The 26,873-nt window shown below is 33.7% G+C and overlaps 1 protein-coding gene across 3 annotated transcripts in view; it reads right to left on the reverse strand.

The window, feature by feature from the left end:
- Positions 1-1,165: 1,165 nt before the first annotated feature.
- Positions 1,166-26,873, reverse strand: part of EPC2 (enhancer of polycomb homolog 2) — a 106,943-nt gene continuing 81,235 nt past the window's right edge. For 2 of the 3 annotated variants that reach the window (XM_067741994.1, XM_067741995.1), the window contains exons 5-14: positions 23,603-23,751; positions 22,469-22,601; positions 19,889-20,080; positions 16,528-16,617; positions 15,097-15,242; positions 14,644-14,987; positions 6,040-6,176; positions 4,706-4,865; positions 3,433-3,766; positions 1,166-2,428 (exon numbers count right to left, since the gene is read on the reverse strand). In XM_067741994.1, the coding sequence (XP_067598095.1) occupies positions 2,356-2,428; positions 3,433-3,766; positions 4,706-4,865; positions 6,040-6,176; positions 14,644-14,987; positions 15,097-15,242; positions 16,528-16,617; positions 19,889-20,080; positions 22,469-22,601; positions 23,603-23,751 (1,758 nt within the window). In that variant the 3' untranslated portion in view covers positions 1,166-2,355. Of the gene's footprint in view, positions 2,429-3,432; positions 3,767-4,705; positions 4,866-6,039; positions 6,177-13,642; positions 13,690-14,643; positions 14,988-15,096; positions 15,243-16,527; positions 16,618-19,888; positions 20,081-22,468; positions 22,602-23,602; positions 23,752-26,873 lie in introns of those variants that run through there. The other variant, XM_067741996.1, reaches the window with a different exon arrangement.

The following is a 26,873-nucleotide window of genomic DNA, read 5'->3' on the forward strand; positions in this document are numbered from 1 at the left end:
AAAACACACTCCAAGGACCCTAGAAGCTTATTGAACTACAAGTACCAATATTAGTTTCATCAGAAAAACCAAGAAATGGTGGTGTTGTCCAGTGGAGGACCTGTGCAAAAATAAACTCTTCAATTTAATAATGTAAAAACAAATATGTCACTAAAGTTCTTGAAAAGCACTGGAAAAATGTGTGTGCAAGTAACTGAAATCTGTGAAACAGTTACAATCACCAAGATATGGAAGGCTTAATTTTTCTATTTTACTTAAAAAACAAAAACAAAAAAACAAACTGGTGATCAGTTTCTGATAAATTCTGGATTTGCCACATCTCCAGAAACTGTACAAATACAGTTCTTTGTTTTACTTATATTACTTATAACATGTGTATCACAAGGCAAATTTTCTTCATGCTTTACTTCAGTAAAATGGAAATAAAAACCTTTCTCCGAAATCGGCACTAAAGTTGTTTTGAGTTCTTAATAGCAAGGAGATACATCCAACTAAAAGCAGAATGAACACAGTCATACTACACATCAAATCAAAATTATTTTCTTTATATCATCAGCAATGAGTAACTCCAGAGGTAGTATGGAAGAAACGAGCATGGATCCTATCAGGTCACAACCAATGAAGAAATTAAATTTATTTTTTCCTATGGTTTTGACCATAAATTGCTTTACATATTCAGGACCTGAATAAAAACCACTCTCAGCAGAAACCCTGGTCCATTAAATCAACTGACATATCAATTTACAACTTTCAGGACTGCAGATATAAAAAATGTAAAGTATAAAATTATGAAGTTTGAAATGGTTTTAATCATATTCATTAAAAATATTTACATTTCCCAGTACTTACTTGACAAAACCCCTTGCAATATAATTCTACTCTAAACTTTTATTTATAAAATGAGGCTCATTTATGAGATTTCAATGAATGTTATACTGCAAATTACTTACATTCTGTAAAATATTTTAAGAACTTTTCATATCAAAGGTAGTTTATATTGGATTATCTGAAACCCAATAGTGCCCACAGATGAGCTTCTTATAATTCTTTTCATTAATGCTTGGAAAGCACTGTGAAAATGAAAAGTGCTGTTAAGTGCTATCATCTCCCTTAAATTTTAACTTACACTGTGTGCACATTGTGAAATAAACACATATGCAGCATGTCCATGTTTTGATATGTATTTTTATTTCCCTGCAGTTTTCACTTATCAAGAACAAGTAACAGGGAAAGTTGTCTGAACTAGTGCATAAACAAACATTCTGAAACACCACTACACGTATCTAATATACAAGAACCGTATAAAAAAAGTCACTAAAACACTACACTGTGAAGGTGTCCAACGCTTACAGTCAGACGTTTTCCAACCCGTTACTTGCCTTGTAGCCACAGGAAACCTCTCCAAAACTGAAAAGACAAAATCTTGCCACGACCCCCCCCTCCCAGCACCCGGGATGGCTCGATATCTAGACCTCCAATGGTTACTGCAATCACACAATGCAGTACATACCTGGCAAAATATCCTTTATGTGGTGTGGTACAGGTAAAGCCAGTTAAAATATGCAGTCTTCAGATAAAATGTAATCCTTGAAAAATGTTCATACCTGCACAGTTTAAATGTGCTAGATGCATAATTTTTCCTAGTCCTTTTTTCTGTGTAATCATTTTTTATAAACTGGTATTATAAATAGAAATATACATTCAAAATATATGGAAAAGTGAGTTACTACATTAAATTTGCATGTATCGATCCATCCCTTTCCCCTGCACAGTAATAGAAAATACTATTTTGCCTTGAACTTCATATTTGACAGTGAAATGCCACTAAAGTATTTACCAAAAAGTCCATCTAGTCAAATTGTGAAACAAAATGAACCAAGTGAAAACTTTACAGTTCCTTTAGAAAAAAATTACAAGAATTTCATTTCCTAGCTATGAATCTTTAACTTTTTAGACACAAAGTTGGATTTATTTTTACAAGATACAAAATGTAAACATGGCAAAATAAATAGTTAAAACAAGTGATGCAGGATCCCATTTCATGCTCATGATCCCATTAAAGAATTATTTTTTAAAATCCATTCAGTTGCAAATTCAAGTGCAAAAGCATGATGATGAATATCTACTATTCAAGTAACAGAAATAATATTGATGATACAAATAAACTATATTACAAGGTAGTGATTTTCCCAATTTTACAAAATATACATCATATATCGATTTAACATCCGATATACTCTAGTCCATTTAGGTCCATTGTTACGCTCTGTGATCCACAGAGTGTCGCCTTTTGCATTCAGCTGGAATACGAATGACTGCACACCATCAGCACAGGTCAAAGCCACATGTTTTAGGTTATGTCACTTCCATAGCTACTGTTGTCTCTGCTATTCCATTTAAACCCAATCTTTCTGGTTCATGGTTCTCTCTATAATAAGGCAAAGAGTAAAATAAACATTAATACTCTCTAGAATATGATGTGTATCACTTAGTATTTATAGATACATTTTTATGTAATTACAACAAAACACATACTGCAGAAGAACATCTCCCATTTTTATAATTTCTATACAGGAATGAGGAAAAGTTTTCTTCAGCTAAAAAAATCCTAGTAATTCCTAAGAACTTGGTTATAACTATTTACTTAGGAAAGACAGTAATTTAACACAATATTTCAGTAGAAGCCAATGATAAATTACTTATGAAATATATAACATATGACAATCCAAGTGTTTTTACAATAGATGGAGCATATGATGCTCAAAAAGAATAATCATTTGGAGCACAATATTATTTAAATTATTTTCTACTATAGTTTAATTTTACAGGTTTAAGGTCATGTAGTTATTAATCCATACAAATCAATTTTTTTTATTATCACGCATTAGTGTCACAGAAAGAAAAAATCTGAAATACATTATCATGGATTTAGTTAATTTCAGAATATTCTCAATTTTAAAATATACATAGAATAATTTACTTTCCCTTTGTGTATAATACTGAAGAAAATACAAATTTTGATTTGAAAACTAAAGCTCTGGAAGCTAATAACAACTCTAGCCTTCCGGACTGTCTACACTACAAAGAAGTAATAGAAGAATAAATTAAGCTTCTAAAATAGACTGATGTATTTTTTCAGTTTGATGGTTCCCAAGTTGATGTGGGGTTTTTTTCCTTTTTTTTTTTTTTACAGTTCTGATTGGCATTTAAACATCCTACCAGTGACCTCAAACAAATGATCTAAGTCACAGAGCTTTAGACTAAGCAGATATTCAGTATCTGTTGAAAAGCAAGTCAATCAATTGACAAGACATCTATTGCTTGAGCAGTTAAAAAAAAAAAAAAAAGTATCTTTCCTCCCACAGGATAGCAGAAAGGGACAGAATGATACTTGAAACACACACAAACACACACACACACACACACACACACCTTGCTATGCTGCTGATGGCACTGCTAGGAGTAACCTTTGGCACTCTGTCCATACTGGCAGCAACTGTGGCAAGTTTTAAGGCTGTTGGCGATGGTGCTGAAGTCCGTGTATTGATATGCACATTGACTGGAGAAACAACACTGACGTTATTGAGGTGCACTGCATTTGTCAGGCAGGAATTGTTCATGGGAAGTGTTTGAGGACTGCTTGTGCACAATGCTGGGATTAAGTGGTTTGTAGTGGTGTGGCCAACTGTCCTTACAAGTTGTACAGCTGAAATCCCTGGGCTGGATGATAAAGCCATGTTGGTGGAGTATAATGTTTTAGAGGTTCCTGAAGGAGAAGGAAAAAAAAAAATCGTTCTATTCAAGTCATGAGACATTAAACTTTTTAAAAAATTAGGAGCTTAAAAATAAAAAGAAATGCAAACATTTGTAATCTAGTTAAATACCAAATTAACCTTCCACATAACGGCCTCTCCAAAGAGACCTTCTGATTGGTAACATATTCACCTGTTTCAACCCCGAAGACACCCTCTTTCTACTAGCCTACACAAAAGGGTTTGCAAAGTATTGTCCTGCCTCCATATTTGGAAACTGTATAATAGGACAGAGAGGTCCTCTCTGGAGATTGAGGGCAGGTGCAGATGAAGGTTGGACTTCCATTAGAATTTACACATGCAAGAACATCAGTAAGGAAGGGCAATCACAATCATGGGTATATGTAAAAGCAAGAGGAAAACCCTAGGGTCTGAGCAGTAGTCGAGGGTTGATAGGAACAGCAAATCTTTGAGGACTCTGTAGTAAGCAGCAGAAATCGGTTCACAGCAATACTGTATTTCATGAGTAGGAGTCAGAGAAAGCAGGCCTGTGAGTATGTAAGACTGGGAAGGTAAACCCAATTTCCAATTTACTGATAAATTGTATTTCACCTTTTTATAAATGTACAAATGATTCAACGATGATGGTTAGCAATTAGCTCGATGTGTTGCCTAAGATGTGAGGCAACTGACAGTATGTGGATAAAACGAGGCAGAGTGAAGTGTTACATAGGTAGGAATCCAGTGGGTGTGGGAGGAAACAGGGAGCAGGCTCTATGTGAATTCTAGAAAACATCCAGCTATTCCACCATACATATCCATAGATATTATGAAGAGTCCAGATTGATTTCTTGTACGATGTTTTCCCTTGGATTTGAAAACCAAAAACCATACCTCGAATCACTGAGTTGCAACTTTGAGCTAGTAAGTATCACATGAAACAACAGGCTTACCTGAAGGCTGGACTACACCGTTTATGTTGTTGTGGCCAGTGTTCTGTTCCTTGGTTACCTCACTGCGACTTGGAACAGGTGCACTGACCACCGCAGATGCAGCAAAATGGGCGCTGGCTGAGTCAAGTGTTTTAGACATACAGTCAGAGGTGCTTGAGCCCTATAAAATAAACAAAATTAAACTCTCAGCTTTTTAGACATGAGTTCATGAACATGTTAAGAAATGAGCAAACTCAAGAGGCTGCTGCCTTTTTCATCTTGAACAGTTACAGGTGTTTAGGTTAAGAGATCTAGGACTCGATAGGCTATTTTCATCATATGAAACAGGAAAGCGACGAAAAACTGGGAAGCAATTATTTATGAGAAAGAGCTAGGGTAGTAAACAACCCAAACCTTTAATGCCCTATTCATCTTGCCAATAAGTGTTAATGAATGCCTTTAAAAATACTTGACAGTCTACATACTATGGGCAAAATGAAATAACAGAGATGACTAACAGTCATTTTTGTCCCAATGTAAAACTGTGTCTTAGCCTAATGTTTCAGTAGGTTGGACATACCTGAGATTCAGAAAAGGAAAACAAAGGCAAAGTTAATGGTCATATTCCTTTTGATTCTGTATTAAACTGCTTAGCTGTTACTAACAGCTTTTTAGTGGCTTAAACAACGTGAGTTTATTCTCATACAGTTCTGGAGGCCAGAAGTCCAAAATCAGTCTTACAGGCTCTTATCAAGGTGTTGGCAGGGCTTTTTTTCTTCTGGCAATACAGTTTTATAAGGTATTTTTACTCTTATCCCAACTGTCAATCATTTAATGGTGCCTAGGAAAACCTCACCTAGTGGCAATTTTTTTTTCTTCAGGGAAATGTGATTCAAATAGGCAAAGGGCTATGTTGTCTGGATTTATGGCACAAGTCGAGACAATTACCTCTCAGCTCATGGGGCATGTTCACATGGCACTTAAATGCACAGGTTAGGAAGGAGTTAGGATAGTCATATCCTTGACAAAAATATTTCTGGGGGAGTAGGGGTGGGCGATGATGGTTCTAAGAGAATATAATTACTTCTATGAATTCTTAATAACCCTTCCAAAAATATGTACTTATTTCTTTCCTAAATTAAAAATACTATATTTGGCTCTAGTGCTCCTCTCATAAAATATAAACTAGTCACTTAAAATTATGTAAATGAACTGAAAAGACACTTAGGTTTGATCTCCAGAATCAAGAGTGGTAATGACAAGGTTATCTTCTGTGACCTGACTAAAATTTTCAGAAAAAGATATAATTATGAAAGAAAGGAATAGACATAACCATGATTAAAAGACAGGTTTACCTGTGCTTTTGGATGTGTCTGTTGCGAGGAATGCTGAGATTGCTGTTTCTGCTGAAGCTGAGCAAGTTGCTGCCTTTGCATTTGAACTAACTGCTGTTGATGAGTCTGAAATTGCTCTTCTGTGATACCCCCTGTCACTGGAAAAGGACATTAATTTTAGAAATACATATGTTTTAAAGTACCTTTAACAACACAAGTAGAATACAATATGAAGTTATTCCACGATTAAGATGAAAAGCAATTTCAAATCACAATATACATCAGCAGCAAAGAACTGAATAAAAACGACAGATCTTTCAGCCAAAGTGGCTTATGCTAATATCTATGACCTTCTAATATCACATGCTAAAAAAGTTCCTATATGTAGATTTTACTGTATAACGTAGTTCAAATATAAGGATTCTCCCTTTTATTCAGACTTAAACCATAGTTTAAGCCAATAGATTTGATGTCTAAAATAAGTCCTATCTACAAAAACATGGGCTGGAAATCAGAGAAGTGTTCAGCATCCTCGGATGTAATCAACTATGCTGTAACCAACTGTTAACAGTTACTAAATGTCAAATAAAAAGAAGACATTTAAAACTTTTATTTAAAAAATTACTTAAGAAAAGTTACAATAAGAAACACTTTTTTCAAAGAAATGTAAACAAACTTTCATTCACCACTGATATTTAAGGAGATCACTGATAAACCGATTTAGAGGACACAAAGCTATCTCCACAGAAGTCAGTATGTTACTAGAGTCACAAAACATTAAATCACATCAGAATACATGTACTACTAGAGTAATTTTACTCTATTTTTCTTTATTGCTTTCTTTCCTCTCTCCCAACTATTTCACTTAATCAACAAGTATTTACTATGTATGACGAAAAGTGCTGCATTAAGAGTTAAGAATGAATACAGGGAAAAAATAAATTAAAAAGAGTGTCCCTGCTATAAACTCCTACAGTGTAGTTGGGAAGAAAAGATACATATAAAGAAACACCAACTAATATGAGCCAACCTTTAAATGTAATCTAGCTATCTAATCTATATGACCTGAAGGAGTTTAGATAGGAGACTATACCTTCAACCTATGTTACTTAACTAGCCCCCGTCCCCAAGTTCTCCATTTAGTAGGATCATAAATGAGAAATTTAAAAAAAAAATTTGATGGTAAATTAGACATATAACAAGTTATGTAAAGTACAGCTTATTTTCTATGAAAAAGGAATTAGGCCCCAGAGATGGACAAAGCTTTATATATACCTTCATTTCTGTTCTACAATGTTATCATTAAAATTAGTACTGGACTATCAGGAAAAAACAGTTCTGAGATAGCAATTTTATTTTTAGAAGATTAAAAAAACTGGGCCTATGATAGTGCTCACTCTAAAATTTTACTATTACCTGTATTTTTGAAGTACACATTAGTTATCTTACTGAATTACCAACAAAATCAAATGTCTTTCTTTGCACATGTTAAGTTCACTGCAAGTATTCTATTTTTAGATGAAAAAAAATTTAATTCTAAATTTAATATCTTCAAAATGAAATGAAAATGTGAAGTATTCATGAATTTCCAGCTGTTTGAAAACCTTGGGAGAGATGAAAAATAGTTTATTAGATACAAAGCCAGGAAGGAAAATCTTAAGTTAAACCCAAATAAATCTGTTTAAGTCCTATGTGTATAAACAGCGTACCAATTCAAAAGAAATGGACTTGGAATCCGATGTATGGTCTGCTCACTCAAATTCAGCGTTATGTTTGTCCAGAGCTAAGATTTATGTTGTGATGAAAAGGTGAGAAGTCACAGTGGTTAATTTTAAGTGAGGAATAAACCAAATAAAGAGAATACACTTTTAGTAGCTATTTAAAAATTGAGAGAGAAATGAGAATCTTTTCTTTTTCCAAAAGCTTTTAAGTCAGACAATTATAAAATCTTACTAATCAGAATAAAGTATACATATAAATTACTAGAAAGAACAAATTGTATTCTTTTAATAAAAAAATTACTTTTGGTTAGTAGTCATTAGCTAACAAAGTGTTGCCAACTAGAGTATTCTACTTGCTTTTATAAAAAGATGATCACTTTATGTAGCTATTAAAAAGGGATGCTAATAAAATTTCCTGTTTTCTGGGGGGATATGTCTACTTACTGCCCTGACTTGTTGAAACCATTAATTTGCTCAGGAACCCCATCCTTTTCCCCATAGAAAACTCATAAAATCCCAACCAAGACGCAACTGAAATTACTCAAATAAATGTTCAAGTGTTGCCTAACTTTTTAAAACTCAGGCTGACTTTGATACCAAAATTCTCATCCCTGATTCTCTTATTAGTTGAAAACCACTGATATAAAACTTAATTCCAAAATATGGATATGCTTAAAATATTACATTCATTTTTTTTCCTCTTCCCCCTCACCGCAAGCTCAGCATGTTGGATTCATTCTTGACATCTAGTTCTTTTTTTACTAAAAGGTGTTTTGTGCTTGAAAAATGCTTATGTCCCCCATTCAGAATTTTCTAGAGCATTAAACACTTTTAGACAAAAATAGCAATTAGTAATCATGACACAGAATTAGAACACATACAAAACATCCTCCCTAAATGACCTCTTTCATTTTGTTAGGGTGAGTGGAAAGTGGTAAGAAATGTATGGTTTTAATGACACAGACACAGTATTGAATTATCATCTTCAGGGTTGACTTACTAGTAGGTGGAGGATGGTAATGTGATTGAAAGCACCTTCTCCACTAATTATTTTTCCTTTCATAAATTACTGAAATACTTCCATAAGAAATTTATTTCTTACATTGGCTTTGAGTTATCAAGAAGCAAGCATTAAAATAACACCAGGAAAAGGTCATACTTAACAGTGTGAAGAAATCTCTTTAGGAATGAGATACAGAATAGGGGTCCACTATGGATGGGTGGTAGTGGCATAAAGGGGAAGTGGGAATGTATGAAAAGAGAAACGATATCTGCTTCTCTTGCTTAGGGCCAAGCCAAGTTCTTTCTACTAGTTGCTCTCATGAGTTGCTAGCTTAAAAGTAAAATCCATGCTGGTCATCCATCTCCCCTACCCCACACCTCCAAGTCCTGTCAGTTTAAAAGTAACCACACTCTGATTGTTTTGTGAAGGCAATATTTCACTATTCCAGACAGACAGGAAGTGTTCCTTTCCCTAAGTAAGGAGTTTTGCAAATCTCCCTGGGTAACACATTCTAATAGGTCACATGTTACAGAATTTCCCCTTTTACGTATGCAAATATGTCATTCTGTACATTAATAACACACTTGCATTTCTAAATATTTTGTGTATATAACTGACAGTCTGTTTTTCACTAAGCCTCTAACCTTTCTGGCTTTCTTTGTACCTGGCTCTTTACCTATCTTGGGTTTATCGGTCTGATTTACTCCTCAGATGAATCCATGTACTTTTTCTTAGAACACTTGTCACCATCCTTAGAATGTTGATTCTGTTTTCAAAGATCCTAGGCATCCCTCATTTCTTTCTTCACCTTTCAGGCATGTGGTTCCTATAAGGTGGTTCTGCTAGGTTGGTCCCTCATCACCTTTCCCTCTCATAATCTGACAGTGATCCATCAAAAACATGCTCTAGGCGTCTCCACTAGATTTTACACTGCTGTATTGATTCTAAAGCCCTAGATCACTGTTCCTTAAACTTGGGCCCATGGAGAATATATTCTTGAGTACGTGTGAAATCTTTACAAGTATTTGTCAACTCTGTACTGATGTTTCATTGATAAACTAATAAAAAGAAAAATCTAATCAAAACACCTTCTGTATTTTCTGGATGACCGCCCCACAACAGAATATAAACATATGATTTTTGGGCTTGTACCTGCTGCCTTTTTAAAATAGTCTTTTAACTTTTAATGCAGTGTTTCTCAAAGTGGGCTAAGATGATGAATTCTTGGGAAGCCATGAATTTTTAAAGACACTAGCTGAGACCAAGTTTTTGTAGCTTAATGAAGAACATCTAATGTGGTAGGAAAGATTATCTAAAAGTCGAAATGAATATATTATTCAGCACTTCTTCACCTACCAGGCAGGTCTTTGTTATAAAAGTTTTAATACATGCTTTGTTGAAGCAATGCTGACTATACGCAATTTTTGTTTGTTTTAAAAGCTAGATCTGGGGCTATATGGAGGGGGAGAGAGATCCTATTTTAAACCTTCTAGGTCATAGCAAGGAATCAGGTAAAAGTTCACATAAAAACACTGGAGCTACTCTGAGGACAAATCTTCCAATCCATGAAAGACGACATTACCTGTCCAGGACTACACATCCTATAATGTAACTAATGAATAAACTGAAAAACTGTGGGGATAATAATGAGGGTGAAGATGGGAGGTGAGACGGTGAAGGGGGTGGGGAATGAGGAACAAATGAGATGTGAAGATAAAGAAAACAGACTAAAGATCCATTTAAACTTCCGACATCCAAGCTAAATAGTTATAACTGAAATTTCAATATTTTTCCTTTAGCAGTCAAACTAAAATCTTTTAAACTCCTGAAGTCTGAATCCATTTCCTACCCTTAGAAGTGACCCTAACTAAAAAAATAAATCCTTGTGAGTACCTTAGCTAGTTGTTAAAAACATAGTTTTACCTTTCTTAAAACTTTTATGCTTGCAAACATTTTATGGCAATTTTAAAAAGAATGGGAAAAGACACTGGAAAAATTAAAAACCAGGAATTTCTCTTGGAAAACTGCCCAAAATGTTGCTGATTTTACAAACTGGTAATATTAAGATATTTGAATCTGGTCAAAAGCTTCAAGAAGAGTTGCTAGTATCTATCTATTCAGTATACAATACAAATGAGAAAAGAAAAAACATGTTAACTTGCAACGATACTTTAGTCTAAACCAAGATTAAAAGTAAATTAATCCTTAAAGATGCTAAAAAAAAAAAAAGCAAATTAATCCAGCCCTTCAAGTCTGAACAAGCAATGCTACTTTTAGATGTGAAATATATTTGCTTAAGGTTAGGATTTAAGAATAGTGTCTCAAAAGAATAGTTAAATACTGCAGTTTCAAATGACTGAAAACTTTACCACCTATTTATATAAAGAATATAATATCTGTCATGTATAATCCATGTATAAGCTCCTTGAAGGTAAGGATTATTGTCTTCTAAAACTCTGCAACTTTTAAACACTTAACATAGTGCTTTGCATATATTAGATCCTAAATAATTATGTATAAACTTAATTTTCCTTGGTTATCCACTTGCTATGTTCAGCACATCTATCTTTCCTTTCTGTCCTGCTTCTATTCTTTGAGAAGAGATTTTCAATTAAGAAAACATACTTTTATTTAACAGTTAACTAAATGAAGTCTTTAGTTCTTACTAATAACTATGACACACAGTTCTATTTGTTTCCCTTTAAGTCCATTCAGTACCGTATTGAAAATAATAATTAGAATACATTCAGGACACAGAGATTATGACTTGAAAAACATTAACTGGGTTAAGAACAACATAAAAGTAAGAAAATACTTTGCCATTGGCCCTCAAGTTCAAGGTTGTTTTTTTTTTTTTAAAGAACTAAGGAACTTGTGATACAAATAAATATTATTGTCAAGTATATCAGGTTTCTATTTATTTTTTCCTCCATTATTTATTTATTTTTAAAATTTTTATTGGAGTACAGTTGCTTTACAATGTTGTGTTAGTTTCTACTGTACAGCAAAGAGAATCAGCTATACGTATACGTATATACATATACGTATACATATATACATATACATATATACATATATGTATATACATACACATATACGTATATACATATACATATCCCCTCTTTTTTGGATTTCCTTCCCATTTAGGTCACCACAGAGCACTGAGTAGAGTTCCCTGTGCTATACAGTAGGTTCTTATTAGTTATCTATTTTATACATAGTATCAATAGTGTATATATGTATATATGTCAGGTTTCTATTTCTGATTAAATCCTTTATTTGCCGGGATTTCCCAGCTGTGAAACAAAATTCAGTACTTGACTCTCTGCCAGGTAACTGACGAATATCAGTCCTGTTACTCTTAAAGACATGCATGCTCTCCTGATCAAGTCCACGAAGAGTAAGCAGAAGGCAAAAGTGTTAGACACACAGATTAAAAGAAACCAAATATATGAAGATTCAATTCTTTTGTACATGTCCATCAAATATAAAAATATAACTTAAAAAAATTCCTATAACCTTCTCTTTAGGTAGAAAAGGAATTTCTATCAATATTTACTGAATTATAACTGAATCCACTTAAAATGATCTATCCAGAACTGAGAAACTATGTAATGAATATAACTGGTACAGGTGGGTACTTAAAACTGCCACAGGCGAACTCCCTGGCAATCCAGTGGTTAGGACCCCGCACTTTCACTGCCGTGGGACCAGGTTTGATCCCTGGTAGGGGAACTGAAGTCCCACATGCGGCATGGTGTGCCCCATACAAACAAAAATACTGCCATAGCTTTTCAGCTGTTTACAAAACTGCTGTTAAAAAGACTTGTTTCATTATGAATTTATACACCGTGCCTAATATTTTGAAACAAAAGAAATTTGTTAAAAACAAAACACCTTGTGGCCTCAATGACTAGAGGGTCATAGTTAGCAGAGAAAAAAACTTGAACAAAATCCTTTACTCTAGTAATAAAAAATTAAATACCTATTTGAAAGACCTGATTCTAAAACATTGATTCTAATGTAGCTTAGCTGTTGCTTAAACCTTGAACTTTTTTAAGGGAAGAAAGAAATGGTACTAAGTTGAGACATAGTACCATTACATAACATACATAAACATAAGGCAGGAAAAATTACACAGACCAAAACTACTATTTTTTTTCTGATGGTAGGGGAAAGGCAAAAATAAAAAAAGGCTTATTATCTACGATGTTAGCATTGCATATTTGTGATTTAAGTTCCCTGAGAAGTGCATGCATGCCTAAAATAATACTTTAAATGCTTATTTTATGCTGATATATGGTAGTGTCATAAAATTCTAGAACTGACTGTATGGAATTATTTACGTTACATTCTGAATCCATACATACAGAGTACTGATGATATAATAACATGCGCAACAAACATTTTCTGGAAAACAGTCGAGTCACATAGATCTGGAGTGTATCAGGAATGTACAGTAGAAAGCTGCAAATATTTGGCCATATTCAACTTAAGGAACATATTAAAATCACTTTTTTGTTACGGTATTCATTGGTAGAGAAAAACTTCAATCTATGGTCAAATCTAATTATAAATGCCTATATATGATGTTTTTAAACTCACTTTTTGGCAAAAACTATTGTGAGTAATTTTTGGTACAGGAATTCCAGTTAAGTTAAATAATTTGAACAATGTCTTAGAGTTGGCTCAAAAAAAGATTTGACCTAATATTCGTCAACTTCCTACTATTTTTAGATTTCTAAGAATCCTGCAACCTGAAGTCATAATAGGTATTTATCCATCTGAGCTTCAAAAGGTCATTAAACTTCACAGACTCATGAACTTTATATAACGGGATGCCATTTTCCTTACCTAAATTCGTTTGGGAGAAAATTAACCAACTAATTTGGAGAAATGATATGCCACCTTCCAATCATTCAAACAAATCCAATTTTCCATAACAACCTTTAAATAGATAAATGTCTAAGTCAAGTTTGAAAATAAACAGTTCAGTAATTAAGAAAGACGGAACACTATTGAGACCAAATGTCAACCTAAAATGATTTAAAATCACTTTGAAGAAGTTTAACAACAATTTTGCATACTAAAATGCACCATCTAGGAAATAATTTAGAAATATATACATTTTAGAGAAAGAAAGAATATCAATAGTATAAGTCAAGCCACATCTAGCTTTGCCTCTGGATACCACGCATTTTTTTGCAATGTATACATTACAAAGACATTTATAAATTATACATACTTGTATACATGTGATAAAGAGAAGACTATCCACAGAAGAAAACAAATCAAGATTACATTTTAGATCCTCTAGATGTTATATTATTTTATAATGCCTATGTATATTAATTTGAATACAATGTCTCTTAAGAGGAAAAACCTTTCCAATCTCAATTAGAGAGGTAAGTTATCAGACCAAAATTACAACTATTCATAGGGAACCTCTTTAAAAATCATTTTTCAGAAAGAAAACTTTTAATGGTACTCCTGAGAAGCAATGCTTACATTTAAGCAAAGTTAATATAATAAAATGAAAATTTTCTTTAACAAAAGCAGACAGTATTGTGCTATGATGATCTGACAGCAGCTTATAACCACTTTGCCCACAGGGAATTCCCTATGCATTGTGCCTACACGTTCACCATACCAGGCACACACATTCAAAATACAAGCCAGTGGTTTTATAGGTATCAGTTAGGACATTTTGGTTAAAATGTGAACCACAATAATAGAGTTTACTTTCTTAGGTTGGAAAAAAAATGTAATAGGTTAAGATAAAGTTCCTTTCCTCAGTAGGATCATGAAAATAAACCTTCAAAATTCACCCTGAGAGTCTATTTAGTGGATAATGAAAAATTAAGGAGAAGAGGATATACTTTTAACAAAGTGACAACTTACCTGATATGCCATTCTTGCTGGTGTTCAATAAAGCTACAGATGCTGCAGAAACTCTTTTATTGTTCACAGTCTGCCCTGGTTTTCTTGAGGTACATTCTTCACTATCACTGTCCTGTAAATTTAGTAGCCTTGGCTGGAAACACTGTAGTCGACATGATCTGATATTGCTTAATATTTCAGAAAGGGACAGTCTATTTTCACAATGTTTACTGGAAGCATTGGTCCGAGAGAAATTAGAAGAAAAGTCTATAGTTTGGGAAGCGCTTGAAAAACCATTCAGCATTTCAGGGTCTATCTGTTTCAGGACTGGGTCATGTTCTGTGGATATCCGGTCCATTATGACCCTGAAAAGCAATATAAAGCCAAATATTACCTAGAAGAACTTAACAACATTTTCTTTATACCCTCCCTTCCAGCTTGTAAACAAAAACCAGGTCAAAACAAATAGTTTACCTTCCACCTCTGCCAATTCGCCTCCTTGCAAATCCTATACATCTTCTCGGGACTGTGAGCATTGTAAGGCAATGCCTGTATCTCAACTTATCCAAATCTACCAATTCTGAATTTTCAAACGAATGGTTAGTTTGGTCCAAACGAGGCTGCAAAAAAATAAATAAATAAATAAAAATAAAATAAAATAAAAACTCATGGAATGATTCTGAAATGAAGAAAAGTTAAATCATGATAAAAATAAAGTAACTACAGCATTAGCAGAGAAATTAAAATTTAGATATAAAACTTTAAAATTAGGGTTTAAATATTAACCAGGTAAAATTCTACAAAACTGACTTAAAAGTTCACTCACCAAAATAACTCAAACTAAATTTAGTTTGTGACTACAAATACATTTAAGATAATATTATATTTTAAAAGAAATATATCTTTAAAGAATAATGTGGCTTTTAACATTTATGTAGAAAAGTAGAGATAATGAAGTTAGTAATTTATAGACTTCCTACAGAGATAAACTAGAAGGAAATTTTTTGGAGTAAAAATTGCACTTCAAGAAGGTATGCATGTGTCAAATTCATACTTCCTCTTTACTTGTAAGAACATACAGTCCATTTCTTTGCCTTCCTATTTCTTCTAGCATTCTATTTTTCTATGTTACCACTTTCTGTCTCCTTTTTCTCAAACACATAACTTATAAACAATTCTCTACACCTCTCCTACATTAAATACATACATACACACACACACACACACACACACACACACCTGAAAAAGCTGTAAGTGTATATGTTTACCATAATGCAACAAGAAAAAAGGTCTCCAAAAGCCATATATGAGAGCCATCCTCACTACTCCATCATTACACCTTACTTGAAACCTTAGCATCTGGAAGTGAGGGTCATTCCTTGATATAATATGCACCAAAACTTGACTTAACAGCACAAAGCATTTTCTAAGTGGGACAAAAAGTTATGAATATAATTATTTGACAATATATTGCCATGGGGGAGGTTTAAAAATGATTCCTTTATGTTTGATACTTACTGGGTTTGTATGGAAAAGATGGGCTTGCCCAAAAGTAAATTTCAATAAACATTCATCAGCCATCTAGGGTTCCATTAGAGATTCTGGGCTCACCTAACTCCAGCAATGACATAGTGAGTAGCTGTCGTAACTGCTGAAGTAATAGTTAAAGCCCAAAGTGAGCTAGATTTCTAAAATATGAGCAGTAATCAATTTCCAAATAAAGGGTTCTGATCTCCTTTGAAAGGACTCAGTACCTTCGAGCATCTTTTATCGGTATCTGCATAGGGGATATTAAATAAAAAATGCTGATTGACTTCCCATTTTTAGATCAAGACTAAGTCACCCTGACATGAGTTACCTGTTAATTCCAGTTCACAAAAACACCACAAAAAATAAAGTTCTTACAGCATAATACTGGCATCCTGCCCGCCTCCTGAAAGCACAGGGACCATCAGGATCATTTTCTTCTTCAGGTTCTGATATTGGGGACGGTACCTAGAAAAAGAGGCATGAAGCATTCCATTTAGGAGTTATCAAAAGTCAACAATCTTTGTAATGGTCTAAAATTAGAATCTGATCACAAACAGTGAATCACTCCTATATTACATACAGTAGGCAGTGAATTCCCCAAAACATTTAAAGATTAGCAAAATTTTTCTATGGTTAAAAATCATTATTCTTAATGGACTGGTTCTTGCAGGTGAGCTCACATGGTATTATTGCCTAACTGTTTCTGAACATGCAAGGATTATAGGCTTAAAAAGATTAGTATGGTTTTTATATATCCCATTTACATTTTGTAAATATTATACGTGGCCATAAATACTTTGTAATAATAGTTATGCTTCACCTATAAGTAGAGATGTTTTTACACAATAACTTTATTTCTCTATAATAAAGTCCAAAACTAGGAAGATAAAAAAGGTTTATGAATAGCCTCCCATCCCCAAGACAAAAAGGTCATACATTTCACTCAAAGGGGAGTCCCTTATTTCCCCTCATTTTTATAAATCACTTTTAAAATTTAGCAGATCAGAAGCAGAGAATCAGAAGAGGAAAGAGGACCCACTAAAAGGTAAGCAGACTGGTTGCAGAGAGAAGTACTAAGCCCACCACCTGACAGCAAAAGAATAAAGACTTTCAAAAAGCTGTCACATATTAAAAAGCACAGGACCAAGTGATACTAGGTCAAATATCCCTACATAATCTGAGTGGACCTCTAGGGCAGCACTGATATATTATACAACAGCAAACTTTATAAATGTCATCAAAAACAGATTAAATGAAATACAAATATACTCTGATATGGCAGGGAAATAATATGGTTTAGATAAATTTCTACCCATAATGGTTAAAATTAAAAAAAAAAAGTTTTAGTACTTAAGTTTCAGTTGTCTCGCAATTTCACTTTGGAGTACATCTCTTTTTCTGACAACGCTGACTCAACCATTTTTACTTGCAAATTACCTCACGAATCCCTCTCTTCCTATTTTGAGAGGAAAAATGCTTTCTCCACATTATTTCCAAACTGTGGTAATTACCACTGAGCAGGGTCATCCAGGGGAGAAAGGCATTTGTTTGAGGTTCCAATATACCTCCACCACACTATGGGGGAGACACAGAAATAGTAAGCTGGGGCTAATTCTTCTTCCTGGGGAACAAAACCCAAACCTGAAATTTGAAAGGAAATCCCAAATGTGAATTTTACACTTTGATTCCTTTACAAATCATCTACCTCTTTTAAAATATATACAGGAGATGTCACAAAGCCTCAGAAATTTTTTGCATCCCTTCCTCCTGACTACCCCAGGAGGGGATTCCAGGATTTGGTCTGAGACATAGGAAGAGAGAGCTGATGTTAGGAGAATCAGAAGCATGATCGAGAAGAGACTGGGTTTTTATTCTGCTCTGCTGCAAATCAGTTGGAGAAGTCTGGTTAAAATGCTTGTTCTCTTAAGGCTCCCTATTCCTTTGTTCTTGTTTATTGGACAAAGAAGAAGCATATATTATTTTAATTATCTTTTTAGCAATAAAATCCTGATTTTGTAAGAGCTACATTCTAAATAGCTGCCTCACTGAATAATGTCCAACTCTAGGTACATGCCTACCTACAGTTTAGCAACAGGGGAATACCATTCTAAAAATTAATGTTGTCAAAGACCTAGTATAAGGACTCAGAGGAACCTAAAAGTTTCAAAATGCAATTTCATGTGGGAATGGGGACTATATGAATAAACATATGAATTTAGAACAGAAATGAAGATCCCTTAATAGATGAGGAATATATGACTAGTATGCTGAGTGTGTCTATCAGGATGGATGGACTGATTCTAGCAATAAGGGAAAAGTTTCTACTGGACATAGTATCCCCCTGGCATCATTCTTAAAGGGCTGGGAGTGTACAGCAAAACTTTACTGGCTTTTATAAATGCATTTATCTAACTATGTCATTTCTTACTTAAAATTCTTTAAGAACTTCTCAGTATATATAATGTCGATAGAGGCCATTTGCCATCTGACTACTACTCCAGGCATCATTCCGTTCACCTCCCTTCCCCTTTGTGTTTTATGCTCCAGCAATGCCAAACTGCTAGCAGTTCCCTCTAATATGCTGTTTTCTCTGCCTTGAGGCCTTCCCTACATCTTCTACCTGGGAAAGACCTACTATTTGTTCTCTCATTCCTTCAAATGTCATCTAATTAATGTCCCATGACTATTCAAAGCCCTGCCTGAGTCTAACTACATGATCCTCTGACAATTTTAATAAATGATTTCATTTAAGTGCTTTTTAAGGGCATACGAAATTAAACACATTTTTGTGCATTTGTTACAACGCGTATGAATGCTAAAATATTATCTGGGGTAGAAAAACTAAATCATCTACAAAAGAATAAAACTAATATAATCTAGCCAAAGGGGACAAGTTTTATGTAAACTCTAGATTTTAAATAGTTACAACAACAAGGTGTTTTATGAACTGTCTTGCTCCCAAACATATCTGTCATGTTGGTTAAAAAAAAATGTTTTTTAAATCAAGTAAGTCAAAATGTTAAAATATGATAAAGCTTGTTATAGTACTCTCTTTAGGTTGCCTACAACATACAGAAAAGAAAAAAGGAGGGCATTGCTAGATCAGGTGCTAAACAATGTATGTTTTAAATTGATCCTTTAATATATAAGATAAGGTCTTGTTTTAAAGATAGCACATATGAAACAAAAATTAAGATTTTTACACTGCAAACATTTTGCTATAAAACTGTTGTGATATAACCAAATAATTATTTTCACAAGTTAAAACTTGAACCAGTTCTAAATTTTCTTTAGAATCAAATAGTTATTGCCAAACAAATTAGCAGAATTTACATTAAAAGTTGTAAAATACAATGCTGGTGGAATTATTGTTGGTGAATATTTACAATGATGTATTAAATGTCTTAAAATATTTATAATCTTTAGTTCAGGAATTCCATTTCTAATAATCTATTTTAAATACAGAGGGAAGAGGTAGAGATGTCAATTTTTGTAAAAGGGAAAGCTGAAAACCACCTAAATGCTACACAACAGAATAAACTTTATTCAACTGATAGAAAATAACAGAAGCAAATACCATTTCAGTAACAAACATAAATAACGTGGAAACTGTTTATGTCATAACATTAGGCGAAGAAAGCAAGAATCAAAACTCTAAGATGTCAATTATGTTTTAAAATATAGCAATACAAAAGACTAGAGGAAAATGTCTTTAAAATAGTTTTAAAACAAGCACCTGTGGAAATTCATCTTCATCTGAGCTGTGAAAGTCATACTGCTTAATGTCACTCTTATTGATCACAGGCAGTGTCTCAGGAGCGGGCTGCTGAGACGCTAGCAAGGCCTCTGCTTTAGGCTTCTTTGGGTACTTCTTCTTTTGACGAACCACATCAGAAGCCTCTTCTTTCAAAGACAAATGATGCGGGTGCTGTTTACATGACGATTTTTCCCCCAAAAGGAAGAAATGAAAATCATTTTAGAAAGCACGAAAAACTATACTGCTCTTTAAAAAACATACATTTTTACCCCAGAGGTGATTTTACTTTCTGGTTTTAATATGCAAAAATTATTATGTGACCATAAACTGAAAAATGTTTTGCTTTCACAAATTACAGTGAAAAATAATTATGACACTTAAATTTACTTTTTACATTGTTATCAATACTTAAACTAAGATGTTAATGATTTTTAAAAATTGTTCTATTATGCAATCCAGCATTTAAAAAGTATTTAAATTATATTTTAATTTTATTTAAATCTACTAATTAATGATGAAAATTAACAACTATTTTTATTTTTAAAATGACTTGAATTAGATTATAAATTCATAATTCATTTCTATGCTCATTTTCAATTTTTAAAAATGCCTACATGTGGGGTAACTTTTTTGAGACAGATAAGCTTATTAATTAGGAAAAAAACTTCACTTTTTCAAATGAATAATTACTGCCTCAACTGAACAATAATCAAACTGTTCTCAGGTACCCCAGAGTTCAGTGGTGGTATGTGAGAGGCCATCTGGCAAAGAGACTGACTGATGGGGTGGGTTCTAGCACCCACCTCTCCTCAACAGAGCAGCTCTGTTTCTGTTTTAACATATTGCCATTCTTTTTTTTTCTTTTTTTGGCAGTACGCAGGCCTCTCACTGCCGTGGCCTCTCCCGTTGCGGAGCACAGGCTCCAGATGCGCAGGCTCAGCGGCCATGGCTCACGGGCCCAGCCGCTCGGCGGCATGTGGGATCTTCCCGGACCACGGCACGAACCAGTGTCCCCTGCATCGGCAGGCGGACTCTCAACCACTGCGCCACCAGGGAAGCCCTTGGCATTCTTTTAATAGACAGAGATCTACTACTTTAAAAAGTTTGAAAATGACTGTTCTAAGCATCAAAGTACAAGCACTATGAAAGTGTAAAAATATTGAGGAAGTTATACCTTTCCCCATGTAGCTCAGATTTTTGTAAAAACTACTTTAGGGTCAAAAATGTTACACATGATGAAAATGTTGCTTAAATGCCAAGTTACTGAGATATAAATGGTTTTATACAATGGATGTAGCTATGCCATCAAAAAGAAACCCCCAACTTCTCAGAAACTACTTATATTTTAAGGTGGGATGTGTGACAAAGGAAATATAGTTAACTATGTGAAACAGGGTAGAGCAACAATGGATGCAACCATATTTCTAAAATTAATATTTAAATAGGGTGGGTGTTTAATCTTAAAGATGATCTAAAATAAGAATCAATATATAACAAAGGCTGATTCTGTCAGTAATTTGGGGTTGAGATTTTCATATTCTACGCCTACCAATAATATGCCTTGGAAAAGCATTGATTTATCTAAAAAGGATTTTTTAAAATAATGTACAAAATGACATTTATTGTATTATTTATGGCGAAGCAAGTGTGATTTAAAGGGTAGGTGGGCTAGATGCCTGTGATTAATAAGAAAGAACTTTGCTGTTTGAATTGACATGAGTTGAATAATGGAGGAGTCTTCCTGCTCCACATTCTTCCTTGACCTTTAGGAATGAACCCATGAAAACTGAGGATTGTGCACATTTTTAAAAGATGAATTTTCCACAAACACCCTAAGTCACTTTTAAAATCTTGCTACACAGTACAGCTCTACTGTCTAAATGCTCAGCCAATAACCTGTTTCTTTTTAACATCTAAGCTCCTTAAAGGTTTTATTAATTTTTGTATTTTTCAACTGAATACTTTAATATTCACTTGGAACAGTGAATAATGAATAAATATAATTCTTCAGTCTAAGAAACTAAAGTAATTACTAGTGCTCTTTATTAGGAAGAAACTGTGATCCAGAAGTTACAGGACTTTTTCAAGTCAAGACAGATAGCAACTGATAAATGCTGGTTATGGCAATGGTGATGACAAAAAGAATAACTTCCAATAGTCTCAATGAGGAAAGCTTTAATTTTAGATTTTGATGCCTGCCACTACGATGCAGGATTTGCTAAGGCTCGTGATAATAACTAAGCTTTAATTACCCATATTCTATAAAGAAGCAGACAGCATAGTTGAAAGCACACTGTCTTTGATGTTAGACCTAGACTCTGCCACTTAACAACTTTATGATCTGGAAGTCACACAGAGGTAAAAATCTATCTCAAAGGGAAGTTATAAGGATTAATGAATCAACGTGTGTATAAAAAATCCTAGCAAAGTGCTTGGCAAAAAGTAGGAACTCAAGCATGTTAATAACTTTCTTCTTTAACCAAACTATTATAAGACAACTTCAGAAAACAACTATCTGATCAATACTACCATAGATGCTTCTCCCCAGAAGATACTCACCTTAGTTTTACATTCTTGGACTTTGTGATGATTTCCATTATGATGAGTTGCTGGAGTGGCATATAACTCTTTTTCTGATCTATTGATCTTCACTTCATTAAGGATTTCACCACCATAGTCTCCCAAATGATATCTTGAAAAGGAAATAATATATAAGAAAATGTTACAGTTTAAAAATAAAAAAGAAATAAAAAACCAATGATACTTCATTTACTTGGAACACAACTAATCAAACAGAGCCAACAATTAATCAGATTATTCTTTTTTTTTTTTTTTTTTTTGCGGTACGTGGGCCTCTCACTGTTGTGGCCTCTCCCGTTGCGGAGCACAGGCTCCGGACGCGCAGGCTCAGCAGCCATGGCTCACAGGCCCAGCTGCTCTGCAGCATGTGGGATCTTCCCGGACCGGGGCACAAACCCGTGTCCCCTGCATCGGCAGGTGGACTCTCAACCACTGCGCCACCAGGGAAGCCCAATCAGATTATTCTTAAGAGAGAAAACTTACGGGAATAAAGAAGCCCATATTTGGGATTTAGTAAAAACAAAACCATCCCCCACCCCCACCCATCTAATCTCTAAGGGACACAGAAGACGGAATCCTCATATATTTTATATTTTCAAGCACTAGGAAATGATGTTTAGAATGCTTACCTCAGCAAACACACAAAATTTTGTTAGGTTTAGCACAGTCTACTTAATTATGTAGGAAAAGGATGATTACATCAGAGAATACATTTTCAAAATGCAATGAAACAAGTATTTCCTAACTAATCAGAAAATAAAATCAAATAAACATTTATCTCTCTCAAATTTTGTTTAATAGAAACTTTAATTCAGAGAACTGGATAAAATGATCTCCAAGTTCTTTTCTAAATACAACTCAATGATTCTGCAACAACAACAAAAAATTACATATATAACGGATATACACTACACACAAAAATATCCCCCAAATTTGCAACCCGAACTGGTAACTTAATCTGATTTTTAAAACAAAAAAGTAGTAATCACAATTTTCAAAAAATGTAGATTTTGTTATATAATCAATTTCAGTTGTTATAAAGCTTAAATTTGGTTACATTTTGCCTATCATTTGACTAAAGCTGTTACTGGTTTGTAATAGTAGCAATGTTACCTTTTTTCCACAACTTCTAAGGTTAAGTGCAATAATTCTCGTTTTGTTTTCTCTCTTCTCTTAATCATTTCCAAAATTGTTATAGCTCTACTAAACTCTCGTCTCAGCTTCAACATCTTTTCATAAGAGGCTTCATCATTCTTACGATTCTATTGAAAATAACAAGTTTAGAAGAATAAATCCAATTGTCCACATTTCCAGCTTCATTCAACAAAATCTTATCAGACCCAAATTCATTCTATAAAAGCAAAATGTTAAAAAATCATCTAAAAAGCAACTACATTAAGAGGACCTATTTAACTCTGAAAATAAAAGTATAAGCAAATATCTCAATAAATATTAAAAAAAAATGTTGCCAGCTGTTGAAAAGATGGAATGACATAGAAGGGATAATTCCAATGTAAATAAAATTTTTAAAGTCTGTCTGAAACAAAACCTACTATATCAGAAAAATGCAGTCTTTTCATTTGGTTACAAGGTATTTTGCAATGACAGAGGGAAAGAGTTGTCAAATCAAGGTTACCTAAAAATAGCTAAAATGAGAAGCTTATTTGGGGGCTGGACAGTTCAATACACTACAGTGTAAACAATCATAATGATAAGCAAAGCTTCACTTCAGAAACTCAGATATAAAACTGATTATGGGATATAAAGGATCTCAAGGAATCGAATGATCATGCTTCAGTGTAGTAACACCTAATTACAGAGTAGAAAAGACATCCAGTGAAAAGTCTGAATTTCATTAGAAGTTCTTACTTTGAACTGTAAGAAGTAACTTGAACTAACTCACAGGTGATAGTCCTATCATAACTAGAGAAGGCTCAATTGTAATTAGCAGCATCATTTGCATATAAAAGTAACTGTTAATAAAAATATTTTGTTCAATCAAATATCCACAGAATACTTACTTTATATTAGGCATGGAACTATTTGTTTTAAAATAGACCACTACCACCCCTCATTCTATATGTCTAGACAGACTGCATTTAAGCAAGCTTTCCATACCTGACTTAATAAAGCAATATGACATTAGAAAGAACCCAAAGAAAGCCAGGTTTCATACTGGAGGATTATGAAAGAGAAAATAAAACTTGAGGAAGATTCAAAGTTTTACTTTTTTCCTTTTGTGTATAGTTACTTGTATTTGAAAATTAATCATCACCTATAAAACATTACCTAAACTAAGTCCCATTAAGGTAGTGCATACTGAATATTAAAAAATACTATGTTAATAAATCATTCTTTTATCTTATCCAAAGGAAATCAATCTTTTTTCCCCCTTCAGCAGTACTATGTGAGAAAAGGCAAAAATCTAAAGCATGGTATTAAGCAAATATTTTTTTGTAACCAGGCAGCAATAATACCTTCCGAATGAAAAAAAACTAACATTACCAAGAGCAAATATTAAAAGTGCTCACTCTGTACAAAGTATTGCACATGTCCCCTATGCTCAAAAGGCTTAAAGTCTAATAAGAATGAGAGATATACAGATTCAAAAGATGAATAATAATAGCAGCTGAACCAAAAGTGCACCAGAACCTTTTAAAATTGTCCTCCTTTTCACTAAGGGTTCCTCTTGGACTGTATGCTTCTCTCCTTTCTTACTCATTCATTTCCCGCTCTCTTTAGGCCCAAATAACTAGTGTTCCTAATTTTTCTTTACCCCAGTCCTGCCCTTTCTGCTCTACTTTGTAACCTTTTATTGTGAAATAATTTCAGATTACAAAAAAGTTACAAAAAAAGTATAAAGAATTCCCATATATCTTCATTCAGATTCTCCAAAGGTTAATATTTTACACTTGCTTTATGTATCTCTCTTTATGTATGTATCTATATATGTATGTACATACACATCGTTATGGACCGAATGTTTGCATCTCCTGGTAACTCATATGTTGAAATCCTAACTCTCCAACGTGATTTTTATTTGGAGGTAAGGCCTTTGGGAGTCCTGTAGAATGGATTAGTACCCTAAGAGACCCCAGAGAGATCTCTTGCCCCATCTGCCATGTGAGGACACAGCAAGAGGACCATCTATGAAACAGAAAGTGGTCCCTCAATAGTCACCAAATCTGATGGTACCTGGAACTTGGACTTCCCAACCTCCAGAACTGAGAAATAAATGTTTGCTGTTTAAGCCACCCAGTCTAATGCATTCTTGTTACAACAGCTCAAATGAACTAAGACACAATATACATGTATATATATAAACACATACACACATACATAAACTATTAGCAATGGTGTTTTAAATATTTTCGAGAAAAGTTGAAGATATAATGCTCCTTTATCCCCAAACACTTTAATATATTTTCTAAAAACAATGATAATCTCTTATACAATCACAGTACCATTATCGAAATCAGAAAATTAACATTGATATAAAAACTATTACTTAACTTACTGACTTTATTCATATTTCACCAATTGTCCCATTAATGTCCTTCACAGCAAGAAATAGTTATATACATATTTTATATATTTATATAATGTTGCTATAAAGGACATTAATGGGACAATAATAACTTTATTATTAAAATTCATTAATAATAATAAATTCTTTTTCCTGGTCTAGGACCCGATTCAGGATTAAAATTGTGTTTAGCTGTCATGTCTCTTTACTCTCCTATAATTTGGAATAGTTCCTCTGTCTTTCTATGGTGATCATAACCTTGATAGTTTCAAAGAGCAGAAGCCACTTATTTTTGTAGAATGTTCCTCAGTTTGGGTTTCTTTGATGTTTTTCCACAATTAAATTCATGTTGTAAACTTTTGGTAGGACCATCACAGAAGAGATACTGTGTCTCTCACTCAGCATATCAGGAGTTAAATGATACCTATTTGTCCCATTACTGCCCCATTGATCACTTGATTAAGATGGTGCTTGCCAGATTTCTCTAGTCAAATTAGTATTTTTCCTTTTTTAATTGAAAAGTATGCTGTGGGACTTACATAAGCATCTTGTTTCTCATCAAATTTCCCCCATCAGTTTAGCTTCCATTAATTCTAACTTTTGCCAGAAACAATTGCTACTATGGTGGTTGCCAAATGGTGATTTTTGAACTCCATCATTCCACTGACATTTATAAGTTGGAAATCTATGGTAAGGAAAAGTGTTCTCTTTCATCTATCAATCAATCAATCAATCAATCAATCATCTACTTATCCATCTATCCATTCATCCATTTACATCAGTATAGACTCATGGGTTACTTTATGGGTTATAATCCATTACTCTCCTTATTTTGACATACAAACTTGCCCACATCTG

This window comes from Pseudorca crassidens, chromosome 6 (assembly GCF_039906515.1).
Source record: "Pseudorca crassidens isolate mPseCra1 chromosome 6, mPseCra1.hap1, whole genome shotgun sequence".
In the NCBI taxonomy this organism is placed as follows: Eukaryota; Metazoa; Chordata; class Mammalia; order Artiodactyla; family Delphinidae; genus Pseudorca; species Pseudorca crassidens.